The following is a 21,950-nucleotide window of genomic DNA, read 5'->3' as shown; positions in this document are numbered from 1 at the left end:
GTGAAATCACTGTGGGAAAGAATCACATCTAAACCCTTTTGCAATCAAAGACTGATACAGAATAAGGGATTGGATGATTATTTACTGATAAAAGTATCTCTAACATAAATGTTTCCAAAATAGTGATAAATATCCTCCTTTCCGTACATTGATACAGAAAAAGGAGAAGAAAATGACCTTCAGAGGATAATACCACAGGCCCTAAACATCATGTCTGGGGAATAGAAATGGCTATGACCTCATCTCCTTTTAGTGCTTCAGATACCATACTTTTCCCACCAGACAGATATACCATTTGAGGGCTCCAGAAATATGCCTTCTCTAGAAGCTAAGAAATCAATATTTTTTAACACTAGCCACCTTCTTCCAATTCCCCGCTCCTGATATGGCCTTTACCTTCCACAGGGTTGGTTTTCAGTCTACTGCAGAGATTCATTACACCTCCAAAGTGGACACTGATCTGGTTCATTGCATCAGTCGAACGCAGCTCCATGAGCTTCCTCAGGTCCATTACTGTGCAGCCAAAGTCCCCTTCATGGCTCTCAACCATTGAGTTGGCCGGAAAGGCATGTTCTCTTGGGTTCGTCATTTTGACTATTGCTACCAATCCCCTCAACCAGAGAAAATGTGGAGTTTCCCTTCAACTGATCAGGGTCTCTTGCTTCTTGGCCTCACTTCTGGCTTCTCTGGGAGCCCAGTTAGGAAATTGATTGACTATATCTGTACAATAAGCTTCACGGTCTCTAGCCTCAATCCTTTTTCCTGTATGAAGCTTGGCAGTGAGAAGAGGAAGAAGATGGGGGAACAGAGTAGAAGCAGGACCACGTGTCACGATGATTGGTGTCCCCAGGTGGTAATGGAAGTGGTTGTCCAGGGTAGGTAGGTTCCTAGCTTAGACCAACTTGCCCAGATGGAGGTGTAAACAGGATGTGCATGTTACCATGGAGGCAACCTTAGCAACAACCAGCAACTGCAGTGGTAAAGAGGCAGCAGGAGAAGGAGGAGGGCTCCCTGGATACCGATGACAACTGGATCTCTGAAATAAAGATTCAAAGATAGACAAAAAGAAACAATTAGAGCAGCCATGGTGATTCAGCACCTGCAAAGGCAAGAGATACTCATTTTAGCACAAAGGTTTAGATAATAGCTGATGCCTTCGCTGAACTGATAGCTGGGGCCTGAGCTGAGTGAACTAACTCAGGAGAACCTCCTTCTTCCCTGGGAAGACCCAGCAGCCTGCAAAGTCCAAGGTAAAAAAGTAATTTTAGATAGACCCCAGTCTTCATATCTTGCCTCTCCCAGACCAAGCAATACAAATCCCACAACTTCAGAAACTTGAATTAAAAGGTTATGACCTCTAATGGCTCTAATGTTCTCCCTGTCTATTATTTGTGGGACCTGCTACAGAATCCTTTCATCTGACCTCCCTTCTATGAGGTGAGAGATCAGAAAAGAAATCCAGACACGAGTGACCTGGAGGGTGGCCTGCCAGTCTGCCACCCTCCCCCATGCCCCTATCCTTCCCTACTCCCAACACAATTTATGAAACAAGAGGACAACCTGATGGAAGATGCCCAAGTCCTCTACGGCTCTTCAGAATATTCAGCCTCCAGCTGTATAGAAATTCTGCAGCTTGCTGCAATTGTCCACAAGTCAGATTCTGAAGTTCAGGTCTTGGAGCTAAGCCCCACCCTTCTCCAAAAAGGTTTTGTGGATGGAAGGAGAGAATGAAATGCTCCGGCAGTTGTCATAACAGGGTGGAACCTTTTTACATAAGGGGTCAGAAGGACCTCTGAGGAGGAAAGATAATGAGTTTGAAGCCTATGAACATTCAAGTTTCTCTGGGGTGGCAGGGATAAGACAGCTTTCCATTCAGATAGAGCTTAGGGCCACAACACGGTCAGCAGGGGAATAAAGTCAGCCTCTGCATGAGTGAGCACTAGAGGGTCTCAAATCAGCTTTCCTCCCCTCAGAAAGGTATGTGTTACCTCTCATACATGCAGAAAGAGGTAGAGGGGTGGAGCTATGTGTAGATGAGGATATGGAGGACTGAAGGTGGGAAGGTGGTTCCGTGTTTCCCTGGAAGTAAGACCTAGGCAGACCAAGAGCTTTAATGCGTCTTTTGGAGCACACATTAATATAAGACCCAGTCTTATTTTACTATAATATTATATTAATGTTTACTCCAAAAGACACGTTAGAGCTGATAGTCCAGCTGGGTCTTATTTTCTGGGTAACATGGTTTATCCTGAGCCCTGTTCTCAGCTTCAGAGAGGTGCCACTGTGTGTCATTGCAGGAACCATTGCCACACATCAGCCATTTAAATGTGAAAGGGCTCTTCCTGAGTGCAGCACCAGAACATGGGAGGCTCAGCCCTGGTCAAACAGTGCCCACTGACTTAAGTTAGGTTACCAGGGGTTGGCAAGGAGCTCTGGTCAACCTATCTTTAATAAATTGGTGATATCCTCAATTCTAGAAGGTGAACAAAGAAGCACAGAACCATTTGATAAGGACTTGACTCTTTTATCAATTACTTTTCCAAAAATCATAAGTGGCCAAAGTTCCTGCTGATTCCAAATCAAACCTGTTTCCCCTGGGATGGAGGTGGTTACACACTTCCTATCTTCTATCCAAATGTGCCCTCTGACTCCTCCTTCTACCATACATTTTTAGAGCTACTCTCACTTACAAAGAGTTAAACAAGCAGAGTTTTGTTTTGTTGTTGTTATTGTTTTTTAATATCACACTCCCTTTCTTTTTAGATGTCATCAGTGAATCCTGGGGATCAAGGAGATTTGGAAAAAGCCTGATGTAATGTGTCAAACTCTCTTCATTCAGACTTGCACAGAGATAGGCAGTGCCAAAGAATTTTTCTCTCCAGTTCAGCTTCTCCTCCAAGCCATGGGAAGGGCTACAGTAGCAACAAGCCAATTTTGACCCTTACATAGAACTTCTTAAGCTTTCGAGAGGATGTTGTGAACAGTGCTGATAGAGTGCTAAACTGGAAATCAGGAGATTTTATTCTTTCTGTCTCTACCTATTACAAAGTTTGTTCCATGAAGGCAGAGATTTTCGTTCGTCTTATTTACTGCCTTATCCCCAGTGCCTAGAAGAGAACCTGCACATGGTGGGCATTCAGGTAAATTTTTTGTTGAATAACCAGTAACAGATTCAGAACCAGATTTACCATCTTCCAGGGCATCCTTTGGGCAAGTCACTTAGCCTTCTTAGAGCTCAGTTCCTTCCATCTTTCCTGGGAAAAGAATCAGCCTTACCTTTTTACACCATCCTAAAAAGTGATATAGGAATGGGATTATAGATCAAAATAATGCTTGCAAATCTTAGAAGAAAGATGCCCAGTGTCCAGTATAAAAGACACTCAAGCGATGGGAGAAAATTTAATTTGATCTTAATGAACTTTGTCCCTCCATCTTTCCTTGCCAGAGGAGAATGGAAAATCCCAAGGCAGCTTCATTAGTAATAACCATTTGCTAGGTTATAACCACTGGGCTATATGGCCTTGGACCTCTAGAGCAGAAGGGACAGTCTAAGTCAGAACTCCTTACTTTGAACCTCTCCTCAAGGTATCAAAGAGGAGAGCTCCTTCCACTCACATAGGCAACCAATGAAAAAAGGCCATTTAAGATTGGGCACTGGAAAGAAATAAGGTTTGTCTATTTCAGGTTGCTCTAGAGACACGTACTCAGGATGTCAATCACTAAGCTGCTGGCACAACGTCAAAGGGGCAGTGCCCAATTGGGGCCCAGTTTATTTCTCCATGAAAGTTCTTCTGGGACTTGAAGGTATAGTAGGTGCCCATATTTCTCTTTGAGCTCTGAGCTCTTAGAATATGAGCTCACTGCAACTGCTGAGTTTGCCTAGTCCAGGGGTGTCCAAACTGCGGCCTGCGGGCCAACTGCAGCTCGCAATCCATTGTTAATTGGCCCGCAGCAAATTCCAAAAATATATTTAGTTTCCTTAAATAAACAAGGTGAGGCAATACGTACTTCACCTCGAGTGAGTGGCCCAGCTGTTTGTGTATTTTACTGCATATGGCCCTTTGTGAGAACTGTTGAAAAAAGTTTGGACACCCCTGGCCTAGCCCCTAACCTTATTAGGTAACTGGCAAAGAACAATCTGTAAGTGCTCACACTGCTTCAGCCTCAGACACAACGCTTAGATGCCTGGGAAACACCACCTCTTATCAGGTTAGGATTAATCATTTGGCTCTGGGCATTCTCACTCCCCATGTCTAGCATTTTGCAAGGCAAAGGGATGATAGGATGGAAGGGTAAACTTTCTCATCACTTCCTGCAGGGGCAAGAAATCATATTACTTTATATGATCAGTAGAGCAGACTCTTATTCCCTGCCCTGCCCTCTTCAGTGCTGAGAGCCTGTGCTCAGGAGCGAGGTAGTGGCACTCAGAGATGCTCTGGTTAGAGTGCCAACATCACTGCCATGCAGGCCGACGGATAAAGAAGGGAAGACGGGTAAAGAAGGGGGTGGGAGCAGGCTGGTCCCACCTTAGAATGCACCAAACTGAAATACGAACCCCGCTTCAGCCCCACCCCACTCCCAAAAAACCTGTTCTCTTTTCTCTGATCCTCTCTCCCTCATCCCAAATGAGGCTCTATTTCTCTCTATTTTCAAGAGTGGAGCAAGGGAGGGAAATAATATTTGTTGAGCACCAACAATGAGCCAGGTACCATACTAGGCACTTTATGTGAAAATAGCAGAAAAATCATATATATGTATATGTGTATACACACACACACACACACACACACACACACACATTATATAGTGCCTAGCACATAGTGGCTGATATATAGTGGTTGGTCCATACACTGTAGCTACTATCACCATGATATGTATTGTTTTACTATATCCTTGCTAGTAACACTATAAGGCGGGCACCTCATTTCATAGCAAGGAAATATAGATTCAGAGAGCCAAGATTTGTGCCCTAGTCTGAATTAAAAGCCACCCTGTCTTAAGTACAAGGACACTTTTTTAAGGAAATGGAAACAAAGCTATGGATGTACTTCCTAAAGCTTGATGAAAAAGTCCATACAAATATATCTGCCCCTTGCCCGTGACCCCTAAAAGCTATGAAACAGGTCTGGAAAACATCTCCTTATCTCTTTGAACTTTCTGGGCAGGTGTGGGGATAGATGCAGGGCTTATCAGGGGCAAAAAGGCCCCACTCATCCCCCCAAACCCCCAGCCAGAATGCACTTGGCTCTGAATTGGCACGATTCCAAGCACATACAATTCCCACTGAATATCCTGGGAGTGGGGATGAGGGCTTCTTCTACTCTGTAATCTCACACCCTTGGCCTTGCAACCCATAGTGACTTGGGAGAGGCACAGAGAGATCCTGCTCTGGATTCTCTCTCATTTCTCCAGAAGGGGCGTTTCCTGTGGCATTACCTACAGAGTCTCAAGCTTTACGCCTTCTCTCAGGCACTCCTATTCTTCTCAGAGGACCACACCCTGTCAAGAAAGCTGGCAAGCACTTCAACATACAGGTTGCCTAGCCCAAAACATCCCTGACGGGCCCTTCTCTCTGAAGGTCTAAACTACACACACAGACTGCTCTGCTCCCTTCTCATTACAGGCCTCTTATTCCTATGACCCAGATTCTTGCCCACCCTCGCCAGTTCCCACCATTCAGGTCTGGTAGCCATCCTCATCATGGTCCCAGATTTTACTTCCCTCCTCATGCATGCCTGCCCTAATTGCTCCTCTAATGCCTGCTGGCTTGCAGAAACAGACTTGAGCGTATATCTTCCCTTTCAGTCTACTGAGGCTCTTTGGAGGCACATGGGAAGGTCAGAGACAGAACACGTTGGGTAAAGTTCAGGTGGTGGCTGGCAATGCCTGTCATCATCAGCAACTGCCAGGCCCATGCCAGGAAGTCAAGTGAGGGCTGGGGCACAAAAACCAGGCCTCTGCACTGACCACAGGATGGCACACTGGATGGCCTGTGGGCCTGGGCCTGGAACTTGATGCTAATTCTCAGCCCTTCGTGAAGAAGAAAACATCACTTCCCGGTTAAGAGGTGGTACACACACACACACACACAAACACACACACGACTCCTTTGCTTACCCTCCCCCTATGCAAGTCTGCTACCCTGAGAACATCTTCAATTCAACAGCAAAAATATAGTGCTAAAATCAAAGCATCTGTCTGGAGAAAATGTGTCACCCTTGACCCCTGGGTCTCAGGTACCCAGAATTCATCCTTTTTCCCCAGAGCTGTCTGGTACTTCTTGGCCAAACTAAGTCTATGCATACCCAGGAGCCTGTCATCTACTCCCAAAGAAATTCTCACACAGATCCGGAAGGAACATTGTAGTGACAGGAGCTGAAGGCCACCCAGGATCCCCCCTCCCATTGACGGAAGGTAAAATACCGTGTGTCCCCGAAAATAAGACCTAGTCGGACAATTAGCTCTAATGCACCTTTTGGAGCAAAAATTAATATAAGACCCGGTATTATATTATATTATATTATATTATATTATATTATATTATATTATATTATATTATACTATACTATATTATATAAGACCCGGTCTTATATTATAGTAAAATAAGACCGGTTCTTATATTAATTTTTGCTCTAAATTAGAGCTAATTGTCCGGCTAGGTCTTATTTTCGGGGAAACACGGCATGCGAGCTAGATAACAGGGGATATTACGTGACAGTTAGAAACACAGATCAGATGTACACAAGGCAATATTGGTAATCTAAAAACAGTGCTTACAGGGGCCGGCCCAGTGGCTCAGGTAGTTAGAGCTCCATGTTCTTAACTCCAAAGGCTGCTGGTTCGATTCCCACATGGGCCAGTGCGCTCTCAACCACAAGGTTGCCAGTTCCATTCCTCGAGTCCCACAAGGGATGGTGGGCTCTGCCCGCTGCAATTAAGATTGAACATGGCACCTTGAGCTGAGCTGCAGCTGAGCTCCCGGATGGATTAGTTGGTTGGAGTGCATCCTCTCAACCACAAGGTTGCCGATTCAACTCCCGCAAAGGATGGTTGGCTGTGCCCCCTGCAACTAACAGTGGCAAACTGGACCTGGAGGTGAGCTGCGCCCTCCACAACTAAGACTAAAAGGACAACAACTTGACTTGAAAAAAAAAAAAAGGCCCGGAAGTACACACTGTTCCCCAATAAAGTCCTGTTCCCCTTCCCCAATAAAATCTTAAAAAACAAAACAAAACAAAAAAAAACCAACAGTGCTTACAAACAACAGTTTAGTGGTTACCAGAGGGTAAAGGGGGAGGGGGTGGTAGAAGAGGGTAAAGGGGGTCAAATATATGGCGACTGACTCTGGGTGGTGAGCACACAATGTGATACATAGATGATGTAGTATAGAAATGTACACTTGAAACCTATGAGATTTTACTAACCATTGTCACCCCAATAAATTTAATTTTTAAAAAAACAGTACTTGGTGTGGGGGTAAAGGTGCTGTAACAGCTATTGCACAAATTAAAAACACATGTGTCTAAAGCAATTCTATACATTTTAAGAGACATATTTAAACAAAAAGATACATAGTATCACATTAGAATGCTGCTTATAGGCAAGGAAGGGAACAGATGTGGATATGGGGAATCACTGAGAATAGCACGGGCCTCCCATGGACCAATGATAATAATGGGCCATAGTACGATCAACTCAGTGCTCTGAACCTGAGGTCCAAATAAATAAAACATACCATGACGCTGAAACCTGTCAGACTTGGAAGAGCTGTACTGTCTAAGATGTGTCATGACAATGATACAAAACTTACCAGTTCTGGCCAGACGTCTTCAGGGGCAGAGAGAAGGTAGGGCCCATAGACAGCACAAACATTTGCACAAGAATAATACCAAGAATTGACCCAAGGTTGCCAGTCTGTTCTTGATCATTTGGCCTGTTGATTCAACGCATGTCAGAGACCCTAGAAACCATCAAGACGAAGACAGGAAGCTTCGTGGCATGGATGAGGAAACCGAAGCAAGAATGTGCCTGAGAAGGCAATGTCACCCACTCTCCCCCACAGCCAACTCCACGCAAAAATAGCACCAATATATCAAGATGAAAAAGTGCAGTCCCTAGGCCCCAGAGCCACGTACCCTCTTCCAAATAATCTGAGTCATAATGGCCCAGGTCACCTCTGTGGCCTCCTGTGACTCAAGGGTATGGAGGAGCATTCACAGCAAGTAAGAGCTAAAAAAAATATAGAGGATAAAACAGCAACTACTTCAGTTGTTAAGGAGGACAAGAGCTGATTTCAGATGGGAGTGACAGTGCCATCTAGAAGGCCTGTTATTTAATGAAATCCCTCCCATTTGATCGTGAGAAATGCTCAGGATATGAGTTAGCAAAGGTATCTGCCGCTCACGTGAATTAAGGTGCAGCTCCTTGGAACTAGGCCAGCAGAGAGGAGGCAGGCTCTGGGCAGTAACATTCAAATATCCAGTATGTGCATTCTCTTGGGCGACACGGATTGCCTTTCTTGGGGCTGCTGTAGTTTTTCCACATTTTGGTTCCAAGGGAACAAAAGGGCTTTTTAGCAGCTGGACTGAATCCTACGTTATTTTTAGAAACAAATTTCAGCAGAATCATGCCATGCTCATGAAGAGGGAGAGGAAGGTCACTCTCCCTTGGCTACTGAGTCAGGATCCTGTTGCTCCCAAGCTTCAGGTTCTACTGGAGTTCTCAGGGTTGAGGAGAAAGCTGCCAGGTCTCAGACTGAGGAAGCTACATTTCATCTGCCAAAAGGGGGTGCCGTGGGCAGCGGACCTCTCCCCAGGGGCCCAGCAAGAGAGAAAGCAAAATAACATTCCTATGTGACCCAGACAGTAATCCGAGGACCACACAATGGACATCACGCCTGGCCAACACTCCATCACCTCCCCCCACTCCATGACAGTCCACCTGTACAGAGTAGAGAGCCGTCTCCTGGCTTTGCCTATTCCAGCCTTCTCTCAGTCCAACTGTTTCCTGGAAGTCCCAGGCAAATGGGCAAGGGCCCCATGCTAAGAAGATAGCATTTATCAGTAAAGAGAGCTGGGAGCACTCCCTAATAACTTTCCTCATTGCCCCAGTTCCACTCTTTCTTGTTCACTCATTGCACATACAGGAGCTACTAAGTCAGCCTGGGGTATGAGAAAGTGGACTGATCACACTCCCTGGCACTTGTGTTGTGTTTTAGAGCAGTGGTTCTCAAACCTGATCGAGAATCAGGATCGCAGGACAGCTGCTTAAAACTATTGCTGGGCCCACTCCCATAGTTTCTGATTCAAGAGTTCTGGGGTGGGGCCTGGGAACCCGCACTTCTAACAAGTTCCCTAACGAGGGGATTCTGATGCTGCTGGTCTGGGGATCACAATTCCTAACGTTGCAGAGGTTATGAAGCCCGTCTGCAAACAAGGTCACAACAATCTCCAACAACACCCGGCTAACATACTTGAGGGTCTTGACTGGGGGTCAGTCCCAACACTGTCCCAATGTGAGCTGACAGGGGAGGCACAGGAGGATCTTGTCACATATCTCCTCCCACTTTCCCCTCTCCCTCCTCCAGCTCTTCCAGGATGCTCTGCTTCCATTTCCAATGACCTCAGAGCAGCCTCCTTTCCGAGAGAACACTGATTTTCCCCAGGAAAGCCCCTCTCCTATGAGATCTTGAGTTAACAGACTGGAGAGGACTTCCCTGGACAGGCTGCAGCAGAACCCAGATTTATTCAGACAGCTAAAACAAGCTACCTTGTCAGGGACAGTGGGACACACAGATCCCTTTTCGGTTCAGGGGAAGCTGAGCACCCTCTGTACTCCAGTTTCCTCCATGAGCAGGAGCTGAGAGACAAGGGAAAAAACAACAGAACAAAAAACACCTACCACCAGCTTTGGCTCCCCAAGTCTTACCACCCCCTGGCACATCTGGACTCCAGGCTGCCTGTTCCCTGCCACCATGCCCCCAAGGCCCAGCAGAAGGGCTGGCCCATCGCCCCCCACAACACCTCTGGGGGGCACCTGCCCACTGCTCTCAGGAGGCACAAGGCAGCGGCAAGGGCGTGGCTGGTGGGGCAGCAGCAGCTGCTGTTTTCCAGTCGGGTGACAAGCTGCTGTAAACACTCGTTTTAGGTTGCTATGGCAAAGTGAGTGTGCAGCCTGGCCACAAGGCAGCTATTTATGTGCCTGTAATGGCAGAGTGGTCTGTTTTTTATTATTTTACTTTTAAAGTTTTCTTTTCCCAGCCCCCTAAAACAGCTTAAAAAATAAAAATGCAAAGATCCACCACAACTTTCTCAGGAATGAAAAGAATAGAGCCAGAAAATAAAGCTTAGGACTTGAGCCAGCAAGGGGAAGATTAAAGTGACGAGTACGGGTTAGTTCCTTTAAAGAAGGGAAGGTGGAGCTTCTTGTACACACGTGTCTGCCTCAGCTCATCAAGGAGAAAGGCCAAAACTCAGGGTCTTCTCACCTCTGCATGACGTCCATTATTGACAGGAGACAAGGCCACTTGGTCTTCTTCCTTCTGTCAAAGCCAGGCTCCAGCCAGCAGCATTCCTTCCCACCTCCCACTACTCCCTACCAGCCCCTCTTGGCTGACAATGTCATCAAGATGAAGATACTGAGGATTCCACTAGGGGTCATGGGAAGACAGCCTCAAAGCAGCAGCACCCCCCCGACCCCACCATGGGTGCAGTGCCACCCAGCATGGAGCCTTGCCTCTCCTAGCTGGAGGTCTGAAGGGAATGACCTCAGGAGGTGCCTCAGAAGGGACACATATTTTTCTTCCATGTATACAGAGAACTTTCATTCTGTTCTCAGTTCTTAGGGAGGTCTTGGGAGAAGAGATGCTCCTGCACAACAAGATTTAAAGTTTTAGTTAGGGTGGTGAGGACCCCTAGCCAGCACCAAGAAATCAGCATTCAAAGTTGGGATGCTAAAGGATGATCAAAAGTGAGGTTGATTCCTCCTGGGACACATGTCTCCAGGGCACAAGGTGCCTGAAAAAGGTTTTTGGCAGCGGAGGTAGGGAGTGATCAGAGATCAGCTACAGAGTCACACACATAACTGAGCTGAAAATGTATACTGACTTTGATAAATAAGCTAGTGGCCAATCACTAAATGACGTCCAAGTAAGAGAAAGAGTCACCTTCCAGAAACAGCTGGTTGGAATCCAAAAGATGCCGCAGGGTTTTATCATGCCTCTCCTTCCACCTTATTCCAGCTCCTGCGGATTGGTATGCCCTTATGAGGAGGACCCCCCACCCCCACCCCACATACACACACACTGCCATGGGCACATTAATCAGACCAAATGAAAGCTAGGGCAGTGTTAAGAAGAGCAAATCCCACAGACTGTTCCGATTCCTTGCATCTCAGATTATGCCTGAAGGCCTCCCAGATGCCACCATGGCTCAGAAAGGGTATTGATGAGAACAAACCCTATGGGGAGGAGAGAGGGCAGGAGAAGGGGGAAGCTGCTGCTGATTCCACTAGGGGAGCACCCTGCTGCCCCAGGAGTGGTCAAAGTCCTAACAGCTCTGGTTAGCTGACAAAGTCTTGCTGAGAAAATCAGAACTTGGAACAGAAATCAGTCTTGGCAGCACCTTGAGGTCAAAAGAGCAGAGCACACAAGGTTTGTAAGGCTGTCAAACCAACTGTCATCAGCATCCCACTGTTCCTGTAGGGTAGGAAGGGAGCAGGGAGGACGTGAGGAAAGGGCCCAACATGGGGCACCGTCCTGGACAGCTGGGAGTAGGCTGACAGAAAAGTACCCCGGCTGAGCTAGTGTCCTAGACACGAGTACTTCTGTTCCTGAATCTCAGGGTATTCACTCAAGCTGAGTGGCCATTACTAGGGAATAGATAAAAAGACACAGAAAAGCAGACACGTCTCAGAGCACCCAAGGTAGAGTAAGCTTCCAAAAATCATGGACTAGAAAGAACATCTATTCACAAAAGGGCTCAGATCCATAGTGATGGACACAGGACCTATTGTTGAAAGAGACAAAGGGTGGGAGACAAAGGTGACTCAGCCCCAGCTGGTCATTGTTAATGGATGTCTCAGGGGAGAGAAAGTAGAAGATACTGTGTATTTTTCTTCCAAGTGAGCAGAAAGGTTGTATCATGTTTGTATCCCAACCTCTGCCCCAGTACCTGACTTAACATGCAGAGTTAATGAATGAGTCACCCTTCTCTGCCAGAGAATGAGTTATCTTTAAGTCCCCAGAACCACTCCTTCAGCACTTGGCCCCTCTCCCCCTGCTTCTTCTTGGGCCCCTGGAATTGGTAGACTGAATGGATTGGAAGTATATCTCCCTTGTTCTCCAGAACATAGTCAGAGGGCTTTTCTGGTGCAGGCAGAAGAAAGACTGGCCATCATTGCAGAAATCATCCACTCTCTAGGGAGAGGCAAAGGGAAACAAAGAATTTAAGTTCTCCTAACACCCATTTGATTCTAAACTCCCACACATTGCATTTTAAACATCACTGCAGAGCCTCTAAGGAAAGACAGGGGAGAGCTACGGTGATGGTGGTGGTGGGGAGGTTTGTAGGACGTGGCAAAAAAGATGTTTTCTGGATTACTTCTGAAGGACTGAGCTGCCAGAAATCATGGGGAAAATATCTAGTACCAAACTCTACCTCCTCATTTTTCTCTATATACCTCATTCCCAAGCTTTTCACTTTGTTTTTTCACATCTACGTATATCTCTTTCCTGGTCCCTCTCCTTGTCTCTCTCTCTTCCTCCCTCCTTCTATCCTATCCTGTCTATCTATCCATCCATCCATTCATCCACCTCTCTCCATTTTTCCCTTACCCACATACCTACTTAACAGCCTCAATCTCAAAATTTCTCTTATTCTCTCTTTTCCACATCTCCAGGGACAGACTACTTGGATAGAATTCCATTCTCCTTATCCATCTAGTCCACACGGGCTCAAATCGTGGAAAGAATATGGACATGATGGGCACTTGTGGGGTTGCCATGGCTAGCACCAATACAGGGCCAGTCAGTGTCTCTGGTATCATGGATGAGGGGTCAAAGGAACACAAGATGAATTCTATGAGCCAATCTGTACTCTCCCAAATCCACCTGGAGCTTGCCTGGCTAAGTCAAATATATAGAATCTAATTATGCTTGTAACAGAGGCAAATTGCTAACACTGAGGACTCCGAAGCAAAGAGCCCTAACAGAGATGGGGGAACAGGGAGGGTATGAGACTTTCTCACAGATTAAAAACTAAAGTCAGGGGCGGCCAGTTTACTCAGTGGTTAGAGCGCGGTGCTCGTGCCACCAAGGTCGCCGGTTTGATTTCCACATGGGCCAGTGAGAGGCAGCAGCTTGGGCTTGGAGCTGAGCTGCCGGTGGGTGGCCAGCTGACTCAGTTGTTGGAGCACGGTGCTCATAGCACTAGAGTCACTGGTTCGACTCCCACGTAGGCCAGTGAGCTGTGCCCTCCACAACTAGATTGAAAACAGCAACTTGACTTGGATTGAGCTGCACCCCCCACAACTAGATTGAAGAAACAATGACTTGACATCCTGGAAGGGCAGCACACTGTTACCCAATATTTCCCAATTCAAAAAAAAACACAAAAAACTAAAGGCAGGATTTATTATAGTATATTCAGCCACGTTTCCAATCCAGCATAAATAGGAAAGTGGCCTGATGGAGGAAGGGGCTGAGAGACTGGATAAATGTAAAAGGGCTACAATCTGACTCTGGGTCCTTCCAAGACTCCCACGAAAGTTGAAAGTTCAGCAACCGAGCATGATAAGGTAGCTCTACGTAACTACAAGTTGCCAGATGGCCCCACTGTTGCACCTCAATTCTACTCTGAGCCTGTAGGTTGTAGGCATAGGGAGGCTAAAATCCAACTCCCTGGTGACATGGCTGCCTTCTTATATCCTTCCCCACTACTATGCAAGGATTCAAGGATTCACAGAGTTGCAAAAGGCATCCTAACCAAGCATAGTCAGACCTTTGTAGGCATCTCACATATTTGCCTCTACCAAAGTTTGCAGGAGTACTCTTTACCCAGCTTGTCCAGTCTCACACACCCTGGCCAGCTGTTACAAATTAGTAAGATCTCCATCACCAGAGAACAAGCCTTTTCAGAATGGGGGGAGGTGTCAGTGCCCTCCCTTCAGGGTTTCAGCCACTGAATCCTCCCCTCTGCAAGCAGTCAAGTCCAAAGAGAAGCCAAGGACACACCAGCCTGCTCTCCCCTCCCTCCTCCAACAGCCAGATCAAGAAAGAGGACTCCTTCCTTGGGGAAGTCCCACAGCAGTGAGGCTATGGAAACTTTGCCGTCTAAGGCTGTGGAATTCTTCTGTCGGGCTCCTGCAGTTAATCATCCCAGCTGCCTGGATTCCCAACTTGGGGCTTTAAAACGTAGCACCAGAGCAAGAAGGACAAACATGTTGAGTACAAGAAAAAGAAAACAGTTGGTTTAAGCTGAAAGATAACCACCTCCAACACAGTTTTCTGAGTAATTGAACGTGAGGAGGGGAAATAAGAAAAGAACACAAGAAAATAAGTGTAGTCTACATTCCAGAATACTCTTCCAGATGCCCAGCTAATGTTACTACATTCATACTCCAGATCCTAGAACATAGCTCCCATTCTTAACCCACTTGTAAAAGGATCATTTAGGGGTTGGTTCATTTGAAACATTCTCCTTTTAGTTAACCTGAAAAATCAGAGGTACTTGTTCCCCTTTGGAAAAAAGTGCTAGCAAGCTCACAGCTGAGAGTCTGAGGCTCCGGAACATTAACTTCCAAGATGGCAGAAGCAGCCTCTTAGGCCAGGTTGCCATAGTTTCCAAGACAACAAACAGAGGTTTGGCCTTAAAGTGGGGTGGGAGGGTGAACTGCCTTTTTCTTCCTGTGGGAACAGTTTCAAGAGCCAAGACAGGAGAGAGATACGGTAAAAAGAAGAAAAGATTACAGAAGGTTACAGGGTAAAGAAAATAGTCTTGACAATTCCCATTCTTCCTGGGGAGGCCAGGATGGAAGGCCCCACTTATAGGAGGAAAAGGTGCCACTCAGGGGGTGAGATAAACCCAGGAAGTAAATGGGAAGATGAGCAACCTCCCTCTAGCAGATGCTCAGCCAACACAACGTAGGCAGCAGAGAGAACAGGGGCTAAATTGAACGGCATTGGGAATGGCCAGGACCTCCAAAGGTTCTGAGTTTTGCCAGCAAGAGGGCAAGTGAGATAACTATCCTCAGAAGTGATGTGTAAAGGTGCTGTTCCCCAGAACTGAGGTCTGCCGCACTGCCTACTCCCTACACTGGAATTAGCATATCACCTTCCCAGGTCCCCTGGTCAGGACTCTTCAAGTCTCGTTCTAAAGAAGGGCAGAACAGTATCAAGTGCCAAAATGCTACCATGTCCTCCCAGCAGGAGCTGTCCGCTGAACGGGACCATCTGGCCAAGGAGTTCCCTTTCACAGCTCTCTGCATTGTAGAAGAACCCCCTGGATGCCTCCTCCACCACCACTTCCAGAACTGGTGCCAGCTTGGCTCCCACTGGAGAGATAGAAAGGAGCTGCTCAGGACTCTGGTACAACCAGAAGCAGCGACTATGGCACCACGGTAGGTTAAGTACCACATACACCCTGCTACCATCTCAAAGCAGAGAGGGGGCAGGGATCAACTGATCACAAGCTAGGATGCAGGGCATGCCTAATCACTATTTCATCACTAGTAATTGCATGAGCCAGTAAGTTCCTGGCCTTTTCAGGGAGCAGATCCCCTGCTTTTCCTACCAGCTGTATCAAACATCTCATAACATCCCAGGATCAAAGACATGCAGGGAACTTTGGGGAAAGTCTAATACAATTTTACATTGCATTACATTTTACAGTGAAGTCTCTATGGGTCAAACACTGTACTGGGCACTGGGACAAAAAGGTAAGCTATCGATTGGAAAGCAGGATATAGGCAGACATAGATGATGGAAAGTGAAATGAAGAGCGAGATCACCCATGTGCATCGACATGACACTTCCAGGGTCTGTCCCGCAGGCCAGTTGCAGCCATTAGGCTGCTGCAGGAGAACTCACTCAAAACATGGGCCTCTCCACAATGGGCTCAGGCCCACAATTTGAACATGGGCACCAGGTAAGAAGGTTGTTAGCAGATGAAACACCCGAAGTGTTTTTGCTGGATAGGCCATGCACCCATGGGCTGTATTCATCGCAAGGGAGCATATTTCTAAAGTCTTTATAAGCTACCTTATGGGCTAGCAGCTGCACTTACCAGTCAACCTGGTACATTGCTGTGAGTTACAGCCCCTAAGAAATATCTCAGGAAGAAAACCAGAACTGAATCTGGCTTGATCAGGGGATGCACTAGAAGGGCGGAAGATGCCACAGCAGCCACGCCCGTGGGCCCAGGCTCCCATGAACCTCCGCCTGGGAGCCAGACTGCCCAGTGTGGGCCAGGTTCTTACCCCTCAGAGCTCACAGGCTCTCCCATCACAGCCTTTCCCAAATAGCACTAGACTGCTTTCCTCTCAGCACATCCTCCTCCAAAAAAATGGAGATAATGAGAGTAAACAGCCTCAAATGGAAGTTAAGAGGATTACTACTTCTTTTGCATGTACGAAGGTCCAGGGCCCTTGGATGAAGATCAACTGCATTAACAAGCTATTGAACAATGTAGGTAAACTGAGGCTGCTCCTCATCAGAGGCTCCCAGTGCCCCTGGCCCCCTTGTTCCTATACTTTCCAGGCCTGGGCTCTATGTACCAGGAAGAGGTTGGTACTGCCATGTGCAGAATTCTCCAGAATCTCCAACTTTTGCAGCTGTATCTGGGGAATCGGTCTGCCTGAGGTTCCCTGATAAGTAGCATTGGCAAGAAAGAAAGGAGTAAAAGTGCATGAGAGTCAAAGCAGGTTGTGGTAAGAACTCATATCCGGGTAATGCCACACAATTTCAAAGCACTTTAACGTGTGATCTTTGGGACAGCCTTTTAAGACAGACAGGACTGATGATTATTCCTTCTGCAGATTTTATAACTCATGGTCTAAAAGGTGACATGACTCAATTAAGGATATGCAACCACAGAAAGAGCCAAGAAGCAGCTAAGACATACTACATGCTCCAGGATCCTATAAAGGAAGTGGAGAGAAACAGGAATAAGACAGCAAGAGATCAGCTTGTATAAAATAGAGAATTTTAGGCCCAACCCAGGAGTTCAGAGCTCGGGGAATCCTGTCCTGATGAGCTCAGAGGATTGATATGGGATCTCCTACTTCCTCCCAGTGGTAACTGTGACCTACACTGAGGGTGTGTGTGATGTTAGTGTGTGTCATCCTCTTAGGCTGTGAATACCTTGAGGGTACAGATTGTGGCCAAGACAGAGGCTGTGCAGTTACTGGTGCATTGGGGCGGGAGGGGGCGGGGTGGGTAAAAGAAACAGAGAAAACAAAAAAGGATGGAGGAAGACTCAAAGAAAGGAAGAAAGAGTTTTCCCCTCCAGGAACTCCCAGACAGTCTAAATAAAGAAGACAGGACACTGCCGTATTAGGAAACCCTATGATTACAATGGAGTAGTACAGAAATACTAAAGTGCGTCAAAGCCAAGCAGGAAACCAGAAATAACAGAGTTGACAAGGAGAAGAAATACACAAAACAAAACAAACAAAAAGTCAGAACTATAAATAAGGAAAACAAAAGCTGCTCTAATCTCTAGACCCTTTGCCTATAGTATTGAAAACAGAACACCCCTGGGCAATTATAGGCTTTGTCCCCAGAAAGGCAGGCAAAGGCAAGGCTGGAGTCCCAGACAATCCCTTCTCTCCTTTCCAACTAGCACTTCCAGGTCTAGGTGGTGTCACCTATTCAGAAGAGAGACCTCTGGAAGGGTGACATCTCAGAAGAGGCTTCAGAGCATAGTTTATAAACAGCATACTCCTAACCACCCGGGACGGTGACTCTCTTCAGTTTCCTGCTTCAAAGAAAGAATAGACTGTTCTGTCCATATCACTGCAAATTTTGATATGCCCAAAGAAGTTTGATTAAAGAGAGCATCCATCAACATATGAATGGATAAACAAAACGTCATATAGCCATACAAGAAACTATTATTATTTAGCCTTAAAAGGAATAAAATTCTGATATATGCCACCGGATGGGTGAAACTTGAAAACATTATGCTAAACGAAATAAGCCAGACACACAAGGACAAATATTGTTATGACTCTACTGATATGAAGTGCCTACTCTAGGCACAAATTCATAAGAGACAGGAAGTAGAGTAGAGGTTGTCAGGGATTAGGTGGAGAAGGATACGGGTGGGGATATTGTTTAATGGGTACAGAGTTTCTATTTGGGATGACAAGAAAAATCTGTAAATGAATAGTAGTAATGGTAGCACAATAATGTGAATATAATTAATGCCACTGAATTATACATTTATCACCATAAGAAATATTTAAAAAACAACAACAACAGGAAAGCAAATGGAATATGGCTGGTACAGATAGGTGAAAAGGGTAGAGAAGGGAAGGACAGAACTAAATTCAGTACTGTGAGCCCAGCTACCAGTCACCTACTCAGAACCATCTTGGTATTGGAGGTGGTGGCCCAGTGACTTATTCCAGTCAGTGGCTTCTGACATGCCCAGGGCTGGAAGTCCACAGATGGCTTGGCACAAAATCAAACAACTAAACAGGTGACCTGGCAAGGCTGAGTGGCAAGGCCAAGGGGAGGGGAAACAGACTGGACTTCTGAAGATTATGCTCTGTACGTATGGGGGTGGTGGAAGTGGAAGCGCATTAAGCGTGATAGACAGGTCGTCTTTTCAAGGAGCAAGAAAAAAGTCAGCTTTCGTCTACCCACTCTCCCAATGTCACCCCATCATCAGCTCAAAGCACATAGGCATCTGCTTAGAACAGGTGCCACTAAGACTTTCCTGATCCATGGTGGAAATACAGCGTCCCCACTCTTGAGCACCTCATATATTATTTCATTTGATCCTCCCAACAAACTTGGGAAACGGGTAATACTGCCCCCAACAAAAATGGTTAAATACCTTGTCTAGGGCCACACAGTAAGAAGTGGAGCCAGAATTCAAACCAGAGTTTGGTAAAGGCCACACTCATTCCACAAGATTGCCAGGAAGGTGCTCTCCAGAAATGAGAACTGTTTCTCAGGGACCACTCACCTCTTAAAGTGATCAAGAGCACAGGCCCTGTGGGTATACAGACGCAAGTCTCAGATCCACCATCACTACCGGTTTGACCTTGGAAAAGCTAGTCAATGTCTCTGTTCTTCAGCTTTGGCACTGATAAAATGGGCATAATAATAGTACCTCATTTAAAATACTTCAGAAGATTTTGAGATAATTCATCCACGTAAAGGCACATGGTGCTGCCACATGGTAAGCAATCAATATAATTATTGTGGTTATTATTTAATGCTATCAATCAGCCCATTTTACCTTTAGGGTGTGGAGCCACTGGGGACCTGCTCACCAGTCACAATGTGAGTTGGGAAATTCTACCATTATTTCCCTTGCTTCTGCATAAGGAAGAAATGAACATCCCAAGGTTGGAAGGGACTGACAGTCATTTAGACTAATCTCTTTTCTAATATTAGAAACCATTTCTTCTTACTGTTCCGTAAGGGCCTACTCATTAGCTTTTACTCTTTCTTATACAGACATAACTCATTTTATTGCACTTTGTTTTGTTGTGCCCCATAGAGGTTGCGTTTTTAACAAATTGAAAGCAAGACCCTCACCAGCAAAGAGTATGGCTCGCTTTATTGTGGTCTGTGCTTTATTGTGGTGGTCTGGAACCAAACCCGCAGTATTCCCAAGGTATGCCTGTATTAAACTGGGACCTAATATCTAATCTCCACCACCAAAGTGATTGGCAGGCAGTCTCTCAATCTTACAACCACCTTTGGTGACAGCGATTTTTATCCCCTTTAAACAGTTGAAGAGAATGAGACCCAAAGTCTTAGAGTTAACCAGTGGTCAAGTTGGGCCATGAACCCAGGTCTGCCTGACTCCAAAGCTCACGTTCTCAGCTATTACATAATACTTCTGCCTTACAGAAGGGAGGACAGGTCTATCCTCTAGTAGCGGGGAAAGTAGCTTTGGTTGAATTCCCGAATACCTGGATTGGAATCCAAGCTCTGACTTTGAGAAAGTTCCCCACCAATAACATTTACCATTTAGTGAGTGTTTAGCATTTAATGAGCACTATTACGTGTCAAGCACTCTTTGACTAATTTTTACAGATAAGAAAACTGAGGGGCATATTATGCTCAATACCACAAAGTTTCTAAGTAGAAGAGGCTAGTTTCATGTCACGCTGTCTCTCAGTTTGCTCATTCTTAGACAGGAATCGATACTACCATTTAAGTCACTCTTCAATAAATGAGTGCCTACTAAGTTCCAGAACTTGTTTTAAATACAAAGGTACATCAATAATGATACTATAATTTTTATGCCTACTTTATGCCTGGCACTCTTACCTATGTTACATGAAATTATTAACATTAATGATTCAAAATGACTAACATTGTAGCAACTCAATAAGTGGTAATATTTACTATTTTCTTCTGTATCACACAGCCTTAAAATATTTTAACCGCTACATTTCCTATCATCTTCATTCATGTTTTGTTTCCTTTTCTTTCTTTCCATTTTCTTCCTTTCCACTACTTTGGAAGTTACATTATTCCGAGTTATTTTAGTGTTAGCCTAGAAATATTAACATGTATATTTAACTTAAAAATTGCTGATAATAAAACCCTTTAACCTCTTCCCAAACAATATTAGGACCTTAGACCACTTAAACTCCAATCATTCACCTTTCAATTTATATGCTATTGTTACTACCATGTTTCCCCGAAAATAAGACCTGGTTGGACAATCAGCTCTACTGCATCTCTTGAAGCAAAAATTAATATAAGACCTGGTCTTATTTTACTATAATACCCGGTCTTATCTAACATAATATAATATAAGACTGGGTCTTATATTGATTTTTGCTCCAAAAGACTCATTAGAGCTGATTGCCTGGCTAGGTTTTATTTTCAAGGAAACACGGTAGGGATTTTAATTAGAGCTTCATTTTATCTGCCAGTTAGACATTGTTGTCTTTATTTTCTTTGCTATTAATATTTAGATTTAGCGCCATGTTTACAATTTCCTTTGCTCATGATTCCTTCTTGAATCTTAGAACTTCCTTTTAGGTAATGTTTCTTCTTCTTGAACTATTTCCTTTAGAAGTTGTTTTATTGAAAGTCCTATTGGTAGAAACCTCTGTTTTTGTTCATTTGCACAGCGCCTTAATTTTGCCCTCACTCTTGGAAGATTTTCACTGATGATAGGATTCTGTATTAACAGTTATTATCTCAGCCCTTTGAGAATATTATTCCACTATCTTCTTGCTTTTAGGTGGCCAGTTAGCTCAGTGGGTTAGAGGGTGGTGCTAATAACACCAAGACTGCCGGTTTGATCCCCACATGGGTCACTGTGAGCTGCGCCCTCCTTAAAGAAAAAAAAAAAAAAAAAGAGTAGCTTCTTGCTTTTATTGTTGAGGTTCAGAAATCAGTTGTCAGTCTGTCATTCCCTTGAAGGCAATTTACCTTTTGAGTTGACTTTAAAATCATTTATCCTTGGTGTTCTATAGTTTCATTATGATGTATCTAGGGGTGAAGTTTATCCCTCTTGGGATTCATTAGGACTCATAAATATAATTGTATTTCATCAATTCTTGACCATTGCTTCTTCAATATTGTCATACTCCTATTCTCTCTATTATCTCTTTCTGGAACATTAGTTAAATGAATAGTGGGATCTTTTTACTCTATTCCAGGGGTGGGAAAATTGTAACACATGGGCCAAATGTGGCCTGCTGCCTGTTTTGTAGATATAGTTTTATTAGCACCCAGCTGCACCCGTGTATTT

General features: G+C 45.2%; 1 protein-coding gene across 4 annotated transcripts in view; it reads right to left on the bottom strand.

The window, feature by feature from the left end:
- ATP2B4 (ATPase plasma membrane Ca2+ transporting 4) overlaps nt 1-21,950 on the bottom strand; it is a 91,005-nt gene that overhangs the window by 48,119 nt on the left and 20,936 nt on the right. For all 4 annotated transcript variants that reach the window (XM_081026954.1, XM_081026952.1, XM_081026953.1 and 1 more), the window contains exon 2: nt 397-1,036. In XM_081026954.1, the coding sequence (XP_080883080.1) occupies nt 397-589 (193 nt within the window). In that variant the 5' untranslated portion in view covers nt 590-1,036. The remainder of the gene's footprint in view (nt 1-396; nt 1,037-21,950) is intronic.

The sequence above is a fragment of the Rhinolophus hipposideros genome (assembly GCF_964194185.1).
Source record: "Rhinolophus hipposideros genome assembly, chromosome: 19".
NCBI lineage: Eukaryota > Metazoa > Chordata > Mammalia > Chiroptera > Rhinolophidae > Rhinolophus > Rhinolophus hipposideros.
Note: the sequence above shows the minus strand (reverse complement) of the source record. Positions and strands in the feature narration are given on the sequence as shown.